This window comes from Cimex lectularius, unplaced genomic scaffold (genome assembly GCF_000648675.2).
Source record: "Cimex lectularius strain Harlan isolate CLEC.00 unplaced genomic scaffold, Clec_2.1 scaffold67, whole genome shotgun sequence".
NCBI classification, from domain to species: domain Eukaryota; kingdom Metazoa; phylum Arthropoda; class Insecta; order Hemiptera; family Cimicidae; genus Cimex; species Cimex lectularius.
The window spans coordinates 1128338-1140613 of record NW_019392738.1 but is presented as its reverse complement, the minus strand read 5'-3'; the positions used below and the strand labels follow the sequence as shown (position 1 = coordinate 1140613).

The window sequence follows — 12276 nt, the reverse complement described above, 5'->3', positions numbered from 1 at the left end:
TCGATCAAGTTTAACTTAACACGTGATTAAGTTGATAAACCTCCTTCTAAGAATGGTAGGACTTTGACAACCCACTTAAAAAATTTCATCAGTTTTTTTTTATGTAAAAACTAAAATGACAAATCAGAAGCGAAAGTCAGATAAGGTAGTTTTTGTATAGTCGATTTTGCTAGCCATCCTAGAAATTTTTAACTATATAGCTTAAACAAATATGTAAATATAAATAATAAATATTAAACCTATAAATTATATTCCTTACTTCAAAAATGTTCTCAAGATAAAAAGGCACCCACAATTTCAAAAAGTTAAATGTTCACAAAATATCGAACCCCCTTTCGGATATTTTCTTAATCCTGTCTTTTACGGACTTACTTTTATCTGGTCCGACTGGTGATTGAGGTCTATGGGTATTTTGAGAGGCTCGTGGAAGCAGCATCCAGTGCACTTTGTTCCGCACATGTTCCCCGAACGCACTTCACCCAACGCACTCACCGAAACACACTGGCCCTCTTTTTGAATCGGACTCGACTATTTTTGTAGGTCCCACTGGGGGCCACTTTGTTACGCCCGACCAAATATAAGGGGGTCGAAACTGCTCCTGGCCCGATATCCTGCTTCGGCAATCTGATTGAATCGTCGTTCAAACGATAATATTTACATTTTCACGAGAAAGATGTACGAGGGGGCCTAGAACTAAGGATACAATCTATTTTTAGTTCATTACATTATACGTTTAACGAAGGATTTGATTTATAACGAGTTGCAACCTATAAAAGATAAACCTAGTTATAAAAAGTAAGACAACCAACAGATACATAAATAGCAATTTTGGTTTTAATGAATAAATAAAACATACAGTAAAAGATTCCCAATTAAAAAAACTCAACAATAAAGTCCCGCTGATTTGCTATTGGTATCCATTATCAAGTGTGATAAAGTTACGTAAATAATCGGCATGATGATTAATAATCAAGCTGTCAAAGGAAAAATATTCCCTATAAAAAACTTAGCATGTAATAAAAAATAATTTAATTAATGGAAAACATTATTGTATGTCATTTGAAAAAAATATTTTTCTCACATCCGGCTATCCCATTTCTTACAAGTAATTTTTTTTAAAAACCAAGATTCTCAGTTTCGTGGGTTTCCAATGTTTCCTTTCAGGAATGTGTGTCTTAACGAGAATTTATTAATGTTAATCCTACAACATTAGGTGAGTATAAAACCTACAGAGAAAATTATGAACTGTCGGTTTTCCAATTTACCATTAGTTTATGTTTAAAAAATCACGGAAAAAACGTAGGAAATGTCAGATTTCAGGGTTTCTTCCATAGATCTGATGAAATTTTGGCCAAAAACGAAGTCTCGAAACCATTTTTTCATTTATTAATTATTTAACATTAGACATTTTTTTAAAAAAAGACAGATTTCAGGGTTTGTTCTATGGCTTCCGATGATTTTTTTGAAAAAAAGAAAATGTTGAAACTTTTTTTTTCATTTCTTAATTAGTTATTGCAAAAAAGACAAGAAAACACGTAGGAAATGTCAAATTTCAGGGACTGTTCCGTAGATCTGATGAAATTTTGTTCAAAAAGAAAGTCTCGAAACCATTTTTTCATTTATTAATTATTTAACATTAGTCGTTTAAAAAAAAGTCAGATTTCAGGGTTTGTTCTATGGCTTCCGATGATTTTTTCGATAAAAAGAAAGTGTTGAAGCATTTTTTTTTCATTTCTTAACTAGTTATTGCAAAAAAAAAAAACAAGAAAAAACGTAGGAAATGTCAAATTTCAGGGACTGTTCCGTAGATCTGATGAAATTTTGTTCAAAAAGAAAGTCTCGAAACCATTTTTTCATTTATTAATTATTTAACATTAGTCATAACAAATGAAAGAGATTTCAGGGTTTGTTCTATGGATTCCGATTTTTTTTTTTTTTTTTTTTTTTTTTGATAAAAAGAGTGTTGAAACATTTTTTTTCATTCCTTAATTAGTTATTGAAAAAAAAAAACAAGAAAAAACGTAGGAAATATCAAATTTCAGGGTCTGTTTCGTAGATCTGATGAAATTTTAGTGGAAAAGAAAGTCTCGACACCATTTTTTCATTTATTAATTATTTACGATGTGTTATGTATATATATATACATATCACTTTTTGTTGTCTTTGTTTTATATATATATATAAAACAAAGACAACAAAAAGTCTAGAAACAATTTTTTTCATTTCTTAATTAGTTATTACAAAAAAGACGGGAAAAACGTACGAAACGTCGGATTTTAGGGTTCCAGAGGCTGGATGAACGGATGAGGAAGGAATGACTGAAAGCAGTGATTCTGTGTTTAGGAGGATGGAGATCATAAGAGCTAGAACGACTATGACTGTTGTGGACCAAAGACCTAAAGGTAAGGAGATCAAGGAGGGTAGTGGGGAGATATTGTTCCGTGAAGGAAGGATCCAAGGTAGCCTATGGTGGAAAGGGTATAATCCCTACATATCAGTCACGTGAGACCTCCTTGGGAAGCCGAAAATAAAGCGTACAAAAACAATTCGTTTAAACGCTTAAGTCTATGATCCAGCTCTCCAATGAGTCTCCAGTACACCATACATCCATAGTCAAAGTATGGAAGAATATGGGTGGAAACTAGGAGTTTACGAGTACTAATGGGAAGAAGGAACTTTTGGAGAATGGAAAAGCAGCGGCGGGATATCTGGGAAATATACGGTTTTCAAGACAAGGTCCGGTTTGGTTCTATCCCAATGTTCTTGATGGTGGGAGAGGAAGAAATTCGGAGGGAACGAGATCCAAACTCAATGGCTTGAGTCTTTTCTACATTAAGTTTAAGCCCATTTTTAGTGGCCCAAGAAATAATTGAATTTGTACAATCGCAGCTTGTAAGTACTAAGTGTGAAAGGTAAATTTTTGGAGTCGACTGCTTAAAGATGGTAGGAGCAATATTTTACGGAATTAAGAAAGTCGTTAATGTAGCAACAAAAAAGAGAAGCAGAGGTAATCCTTTAGGGACTCCAGAAGTTTTAGGTTGGGGAGAGGATGAAGGTTTATTTGGGATGGATACTGCTTGGGAATGATCTGAAAGGTAGGATCGAAACCAACTGTTTTGACTTTCGCAAGGAGAAGGGAATGATCTACTCTATGGAATGCTTTGGAGAAGTGCAGGAGAACAAGAATTGTAATTTTACATTGGTCAATAGCTTTCTGCATGTCAGTCAGTTTTAGGACATTGTATAGAAAAGCCAAGACAGATTAGAGAGGGGTACAAGGAGATTTGAGGTTTCTAAATAGGAAGACATTTGTAAATTGATTAATTTTTATTCCCAAGTAACAGCCAAAAATCTAACCGAATGGGGCTCGGAGGTTAATGGCACTTGCAATCAGAATGGAATAGTAAATATAAATCTAAGCGAGAAAACACTAATAAAACAATTGTACACCGGAATATGTTGAGAATGTGTGATGAATGAAGATGAAAACCCTAGTAGGGTACGAGTAGGCAATTACGAAGCCGATATTAATGCGGGAACAGAGACCATTAATTAGATTATTTTTACGATAAAGGTCGTTCGTCGGTTGGCACGTGAAATACAGGTAAATTTAGAAACGGGCCCTTCACCATTGTCACAGTGATAATAACTTCTCGAACATTAACATTTATCTGTTAACACTAGCTGCAAGGCTGAACGAGCTAAACTCTCACTTCAAAGTAGCTTGAATTTAGATCACAGGAACTGACTAATAATTTAGCAACAAATTTGGATTCATGCATAATTCCATAATTTAAAATATTTTCGATGATTAAAATTTAACGAAAGAGAAACAAATGATTAATAAACTATCTTGTTTTGACTTTTGTCTGGTTTTTATTCATATAAATCTAGGCTTATAAAATGGTCCCTCGGGGTGCCGGTGTTACTGAAAAAAAAGCCTGAAAAGTCTGGATTCGAACCCGGGACCTTTACCTTACAGTGATGCCCGCCGGGTCAACGCCTAAAACGCTGAAGCCACCTATGCCCCCAAAATTATTTTAAAAAATTAAGCATAGAATCCAATAAAAATATTATTCTTGAAAAAAAAATGAGAAATTTAAAATTACAACATAGTGCCAATGCTGGCAAACAGGCAATCAGTGTGAGGTATTAAGGGGCAAGGAGATCTCCAGGTCATCGACGTCATCTCCGGATGTCGGGATGGAAATGTGTAGAGAGGGCTGAGCAGTAGTGTTAGGATGGATCAGTTGACAAAAGGTTGTTGAGGTGTTCTGGATAGTGAGATTAGTGAGGTAGTAAGCACCTTTGTAGCAAGTAGCAAGCATCTCTGAGGACTTTTGATTGGAAGGATTGGATGGCTTGGGAGAACCCCAGTTCCGCTCCGTATGTCCAAAGTGGTCGTTGGCAATCAGTGTTAATGGGCAAGGTGGTCTCGAGGTCATCGACGTGGCAGGTTCTCGGATGGATGTGTTAGGATGGATCAGTTGACAAAAGGATTGTTGAGGTGTTCTGGATAGTGAGATTAGTGAAGTAGTAAGCAACTTTAACGATATCTGTGAGGACTTTTGATTGGAAGGATTGGATGGCTTGGGAGAACCCCAGTTCCGCTCCGTATGTCCAAAGAGGTCGCAGTAAAATATAAGGTTAATCTAGTGTTGACGACCAAAACGTATTTCGGTCCTAGAAGTATTCATAGTTATCCAAGTCTTGAGTGGCGATGCCACGTCAGTCTGCTAGGTGTAGTATGTGATTTGAATGAAAATCAGTATCTTTGTTGTTGTATACAGTAAAGAATGTTTTTTCAAATGTGAACGTACACTTAGAACATATTTTTCAGTCAGTCTTGACCTCCCCTTTTTGCATAGTCTTCGATAAGGTAAAGCTGTTCTTGGATAGGATCGAGTTAAAGGATAAAATTGCGTGGTGATGATGGTATTGGCTGTATAAGTAGATTAGCAGTATAAATGATATAAAGAATGTATATGTGTGACTTTTCGCTTGCAATATAGAAATACGTAAAATAAGATTTACCATGCGGAGAATTTATTGTTCGGTACCTATAAAAGAACTTAATTTTTAGACTAACCGGCAGGACGGTGCATTGTCTATGAAGCGGGACGAGAGGCCTTTCGGACTTAGGCCTGGTCAGGTAGTAGATCGATGCAGCTGCTATCCCTGTGATGAGGATGACCGTCGTCGACGTACCCCAATCCTCCATCGCCCACAACTGGAATACACATCTCAATTCATAAAAGCAACAACGACATAAAACAAAAGCAAAAATACACAAAGAACTATCGGTCTTTCCAAACAAATCTCTGCCTGGAAGTCTGTATTTCAGGCTTTGCTGTTAGTTCATGCAAAAACAATAGCATTACAGCGTAAATTGTTCCCCCAAAAAATTAATTATATAATTAATTATTCAATTTATAAATTAAATTAGCCATTTAGCTCTGCAGACAATCGTTCTCGACAATATTCCGTGGAGATTCGACTGTTAGTCTAATTTGAGAACTATGTAAGCTTGCAATGAAAAAAAAATGTAACCCCCCGGTTCACCGTGAATACATCCCTTCACGACTTAAATTTTTTTCACCCCTTACAAAAGGGAAATATAAAATAAAAGACAGAACAAACGAGAATACCAACCAGCTAATTAATATACTTTTCATTTTATATAATTCAAAATATAAAAGCAATATTAAAATAAAAATATTATTATTGTATTTAGCGGGAGGGTAGTAAACTACTTAACGGGGTAGCGGACGTTGTTCGGACAAACAAATGGGATTTTTCCTATTTTTTGTTCAATCACTTTTCTAAATGTTGATTTTGTTCAGCATTTCTTCTTCAGAAGAGTGTAGTTCTCTTTAAGCCTCAAACTCTGAAATTGTATCAGTATTTTTGCAATTTGCCTTTTGGTTGATTAAAGAGAGTCCAAAAATTATCATTTATCAAATATTTTGTCTATTATAACCAATCCTTTTTTTTAATGTAATTCTTGGTATAGTACGTATTTGTAGCTAGAAGCTTTTAAAAATAACGGATCATTGATTTTGGGTAAAACACCTAAAGTTCTGACAAAATTTTACAACTTTTTTATATGAAAAAAAAATATTTTCCGCATCTGGGTGGTTTATAAAACGACTCTTGGCTGAAATTGTTTGACTATTATTACTCTACGAAATTAAAAAAGCATATGGTCAATATGATGACAAGTTTGAAAGGAATGTGTACCGAAATGTGAAAAAATAAATTTTCCAGGAGATTTGCTGATCAAGATGGAATTATTACCACTGATGACTAATTTACGCCATAAAAACCCTCCTTACACGAGGGACTTGATGGACTATGCTTTTTGATTTGTAGACTTAGAATATATGTACATAAAAAACGTTTCTAAACAGCATAAGGGATGGCGAGCTGCAAGTTCACCAAAAAAAAATTTCAAGCTGAAGCAAGCTAACAAAGGGTGTTTTCTGGGTGACCTAACGTATTTGGATTTGGATATACATAACCTCAAATCTGCACAAGAATATACACATGTACAGAGTTGAGCCAATCACTTCCATCAGTCCACCTGCAATTCCAGCTTTTGCAATTTACGATAAATTACCGGCTGTGTCGAGGTGTTGGCTCCGGGGTCAGAACTCTGTCATCCGTCGAGCCACCAAGTTCCGGATGGTATCAACAGCAATTCATCTAATTGAACAATTCAGCACCCAACGCATGCAGTTCCTAGATCCAAACCCATTCACACTCTCAATTATTCTTAAATAAATTCTTTCCTATTTACATACCATGGACTCAATTTAGTGTACTCGATATTCCTCCACCACCCCTATTTTATAATTAACTGATTGAGTTTAGGTTCGACACATGGATTGGACCACCACCATGGAATGGATAGTGTACTCAAAGGGGATTGCCTTTAAAACCCTCGGAAAAATCAGAGATAGGCCCTTGAGCACGAACAGCCAATTCCATCGAAAGCTTGGCTTACGTAGAGAAAGACCCCTGAGCAGTATTTCACCATCGGCTCTTTCGCGCTAATAAATACATTCATTCTCAACACAAGTTAGGGGCGCAAAACTGTCATTACTATGTACAATAAAAAAAAGATTTATTCCTCCGAGAATCGGAACAAAGGCCAGATACTCAAGCACTCGCGTTCCTACACGCTCTTTATAAGGAGCCAAGGAATTGCACCCTTTAATCAGGTAGGAAACATCGAGCGACCTTTCCCTAAGTGAAGTATAGTATTTGATTTCCTATCGGCGTTATCGGTTGCCTAAAGACTCAGCCGTATTTTAACATTGGATTTTATATAATTTCCTTTATTTTCATTGAACCAACCAATTTTTTTTTTTTTAATTAAACAACTAAAGTCATGTTTTCTCGCTAGATATATAATATCATAAAACTTTAATTTTTTTTATCCATATATGTTAAGCGGTCAGAATTGATTTTTATCTAAGGTCTTAGTTGAGGTGAAAAGTTAGTGTCGCGAGCGGGTTCACTTAGAGAAAGGTCGGTCGATGTTTCCCAACTGATTAAAGAGTACAATTCCTTGGCTCCGTATAAAGAGCGTGTAGGAATGTAACGCGATATTAGTTTTATAAACAACTTCAGAGAGCTCAACTTAAACTCAAACCACGTCAATAAATCGCAAGGAGAAAACCAAAAATACTACTCATTTTGCTCATGGATAAACAAGAAAACAAATTGATAAGCGAAACATGCAAGCTGGCTGCTTTTTAAGCCTGTAGTACAAACTGCCAAAAGAAAATTCTTACTAAAAAGTTTTTCCGTTCAATCTCCATTAGACTGACGCCTAGCGATTTTGTCAATCTTGCTGATATTTAACAGCATGCCGCTGAAACACTGGAATTAAGACAATCAACTTTTTACTCGGTCGATTTGTCATCATAGGAAATAAATTATAAATAGTTCAGATTTTTATTTTCCCTTAAAACTTTGTATGGAATCAACCATACAACACTTGTAATTTTTTTTAAATTAGAAGTTGTCATGAATAATTTATGTAAAAAAATATAATAAACCAAGGACGTGTTTGGTACATAGGTAGAATAAAAATATAGGTTAACCTAGAAACGGTTATTTTACTATATAAGGAAAAAATTTAAAATTTACCTCTGGGTTCAGAGAAGACATAAAATCAGTTGTGAAAAAGTTGTCCTGTTATCGTTAAAACGTAAAATTTCCACAAGTGTTTTTCAAGTTTTTCGTCGCATCTCAGAAAGCAAGGTTTGATTTGAGTAAAATTGATCCGTCGCAAAACTGAGCCGGGTTCAAACTGAAAGTATACATCGTCCACTGTCGGACCTTGTGCGCGCAGAGATAAACAAAAGATACAATATCCAAATAAGACAAACATTCGCAAAGAGAAATTATTTCTTAAAAAACATAAACAATGTTTTCGGTGGTTCTTGATCATCTGTTCACTCATTTTAATTAGAAAATTTTGTTTTGCATTTTGTTTTAAAATATCAATATGATAACGTTGGTCTATTTCTAGTATTTTATTTTATTGCGTACAAAATATACATTGAGCAAATAATTAATATTTATGAAAGTTATTGGTCGAGATAAAAAAGTCAGCGTCACGAGCGGGATTCGAACCCACGATCTTCGGTTAAATACGCCGCTGCTCTACCACTTGAGCTATCGTGACTTCGATCCGCTCGGGCACCAACTTCCCATCTCTTTTATTTAATTGGGTGGCTTAAAGTTAATTGGGTGAGTTAGATAGAAGGTAGTTAGATAGGTATCCTAACGGGCCATTGCCCCTTGAGAAGACACTTCTTCATAATGGGTACTCTACCAGACCCCTTTTGCCGCTTCTGTGAAACATAGGAAGAAACGGCTCGACACTACCTTGCAGAATGCGATAGGTATGCTAGGGAAAGATTTGAAACTTTCGAAGGAGAGGACATAACCAAAACAATCCCCAAGATAAAATGGTCCAAAATCTTGGGGTTTGTGAATAGGTCCAAAAGGTTTATGCATGACTCGTGAGCCGACAGGTCCTGGACCTTTTAGGGATGGGGTACGGGCCTACGTAGGCTTTTAACCCCTCGGGTCCTGGTCACCCGCCCTGCGTAATATATATATAGAAGGTCATGTGACCTCGTCATTAGGATTGTAAGGGTGAGACGTTGAGGGAAGAGTTAGGGCTAGTGGGTTAGGTTGGAAGGATAGTTTAGAGTAGAAAGTGAAGAAGCGTGTTCGGATAAGATCTTTCACGAAAGCGATTTTAAAATCTTTATGGATCGTTTGATTGGTGACATAGAAGGAAGCATTGAGGATACGGCGGAGAACTTTAGATTGAAAAGATTGAATTCGTTGGATATTGGATGATTTGGCCGAGCCCCGCAGCTCGACTACATAAGTCCAAATAGGTCTGAAGAGTGTTTTGTAAGCGGTTAGTTTGTTATGTATGCTTAGTGTTGATTTTGGTCCAAGTAGTCTCAGTCCATATATTTTGTTAACTTGCCGTTTTAATCTTATATGTGGTTTCCATGTAAGTCTACTATCTAAGTAAAGCCCAAGGTAGCGGACTTGGTTCGATGGTGGTATTATCTTGTAGTAAATGTGCACTGGTGGACAGGTTTGACGTTTGAGCGTAAACGTAATTTGTTGAATTTTTGCTCGTTCAATCTGATCCGCCACCGATTGCACCAGTCGATAATGAGGTTCAGGTGTTGCTGGAGTGCTTCTGTTGCTAGGATAGGATTGGAGTGTGCTGATAAGATTGCGGTGTCGTCCGCGTAGGTTATGAGTTGTGTGTTTGGATGTGTGGGTATGTCAGCAGTGTAGATGGTATAAAGGAGTGGGCCTAGGATACTTCCTTGAGGAACGCTAGCTTTGATTGGCGTGATAGGTGAAAAATCAGTGCTGATTCTTACTTTAATCTAAAGACTTTAGATTTAAAATTAAAATATATTTCTAAAATAAATAAATCAGCGATAAACACCAAAAGATATTACACTCACCTTCAAAATTGGTTTGTCGGGTAGTATTAATAATCAAAGAGCTTACATCAACTTTCCAAATGACATAAGCATATAAGTCGAGTTATTTACGTTTAATTTTATATTTAAAAAGGAGCCACTCAAGACAAATACATGTCTTCCTCGCCAATTAACCTTTGGATGCGATCCAATTGTTAATACTAAAAGAAGTATTGTGAGAAATCTAGAGCCCTGAGATAGTTTTACTTATAAGGCTCTGTCCAAGGAATATTTTCTTTGGTAAACATCAGAACCTTAAAATTTTGAACGTTACGAAACTACGTTCATAAAAACATAAATCGACTCAACAACAATGTTCAGGCCCAAGATTGAAACTATCATGTATTATCGGTTCATAAAAATGACAAGAACGCTGTCTAATTACTAACCCATGATATGCACTCTTATGAAAAAGATGATGATGATGATGGACGGAAGTGTTCTCCAAACAATGCAGCTTTTTTTATTATCGGTTCATAAAAATGACAAGAACGTTATGTCTAATTAGTAGCCCATGCTATGCACTCTTATGGCAAAGATGATGATGATGATGGACGGAAGTGTTCTCCAAACAATGTAGCTTTTTTGGCTTATTTGACTTTCCTTGTACTTTGATCTGTGCAATCGACTCGATCCTTCTCCCAAAATGATGATAATTAAGACTATTTAATGGGGGGTTCTGTCCTTCTCCTATGATGATTATGATAATGAACGGAGACTTGAAAATGGGGTTTACAGTTCCTCAAGCCTTCTTTTTATGGGTACTATGTAATTTACTGTCTTTGGTATAATTCCTTTCCTTGGGTTTACTTTGCATCCCAGGTTGTGTTTATTGCTGTTTCTTCCTCGTCATAGCATAACCTACAAACAGGGTCATCGATGAATATGCCTAGTGAGGATGATTTCTCACATATCAGTGACCGGTATATCTTTTTACTTCTCTGAGATTTGTCCTCTCTAGCTGTAGCGTGAGTTTGCCTGTCTTAGCGACTTACTGGAAAGACTTATGGACTCGTTTATTTCCGAATCGTTCAGCTTAATTTATTAAGGGAAGTTCGTATACTTTTACAGGGAGATTTTATTTTAAACGCTGTTGAATCTGGCATATCGTGAATAAACACATTCTTCTTGATAAATTTCCTCTAGTAATCATTCCTTGCTGGTTTGATTCATGCCTAATAGATCATCTGCTATCTGATCCTTATTGGGTGTTCCTCATCTTTTTGATGTGATAAGATGTAACATAACGTACATCAAGCATCTAAGTGTGCAGAATTTGATCACCAGTGAACCCAAGGAAAAGAATAAAACCTGTTTCGTGTGTATTTATAAGCGTGAATGTGTAGTACAAGAATGTCGATGGCAGAATGTCAAGTACGACTTGAATCTTCCTCTACTGACTGAATGGTATTCATTTAAGAATTTTTCAGGTTAAAAATGTATTCGTAGGTGGATGAAGTAATCTTATTGATTAGGTTTGTTACTTGCCGGTAGTCTGGATAAGACCGAGGTCAACTGACTACCAAAACACGGAAATGGATGCACATGTGTTCACATAATCATCTTAAACGTTTTTAAGAAATTAAACAAACGATTTTAAACTACTATTACAACTTTTTTTTTAAATTACACTGAAGTAAGGAACAAAACACAGGTGTTCAACGAATAATATTTACCCTGCGCACAAAAGCCAAGTCGCATTGAGTGAAGAATTTTACCGAATCTATTTACCTAACCTTTTTACGATTGAGTCTATTTATTCATAGCAAACAGTAAATAAATTTTAAGACGTAACTATACCACAGAAAAAATTATGGGAACTGTAGGTAAATTACAACGGATCTATCTACAGTTCACTAAGTACAATGAAAAATAGAAGTTTCCTTTTGTTTTTTTGCATAATAAGCTATAGTTTTCTTTTCTTAAATTGGACCTCTGAATAAGACAAAACTTTTTTTTTTTTTCAAAAATCCACGTTAACTATTCAACTTACTATTCAGAGCTCGTATCGTCAGTTACGTAAAGCGGCGATCCGATATGAACACGTAAAAACGCCCAGGGCGTAAATTCTTACACGTCTCGCGATGTGACGGGGACTTGGAAATTACACTGAGGTAAAAATATAGCCACCCTCGTTTTTTAGTAAATACTTGCAATCGTAAGCAATTAAACTGAATAAAACAATTTTACCAAAAATGTTGCTATGAAGCAATGAAGAAAATATTCAATTCAATACGAA

The 12276-nt window shown here is 35.9% G+C and overlaps 1 protein-coding gene across 6 annotated transcripts in view; it reads right to left on the bottom strand.

Moving 5' to 3' along the window:
* Positions 1-12276, bottom strand: part of LOC106667535 (long-chain-fatty-acid--CoA ligase 5) — a 37688-nt gene that overhangs the window by 19496 nt on the left and 5916 nt on the right. The window contains exons 1-3 of one of the 6 annotated variants that reach the window (XM_014395546.2): positions 8158-8438; positions 7800-7887; positions 5090-5230 (exon numbers count right to left, since the gene is read on the bottom strand). The exons of 1 other annotated variant lie outside the window; for it this stretch is intronic. In XM_014395546.2, coding sequence (XP_014251032.1) covers positions 5090-5230; positions 7800-7826 — 168 coding nt within the window. In that variant the 5' untranslated portion in view covers positions 7827-7887; positions 8158-8438. Of the gene's footprint in view, positions 1-372; positions 510-5089; positions 5231-7799; positions 7888-8157; positions 8474-12276 lie in introns of those variants that run through there. 4 more of the 6 variants (XM_014395537.2, XM_014395556.2, XM_014395565.2 and 1 more) reach the window with 4 other exon arrangements.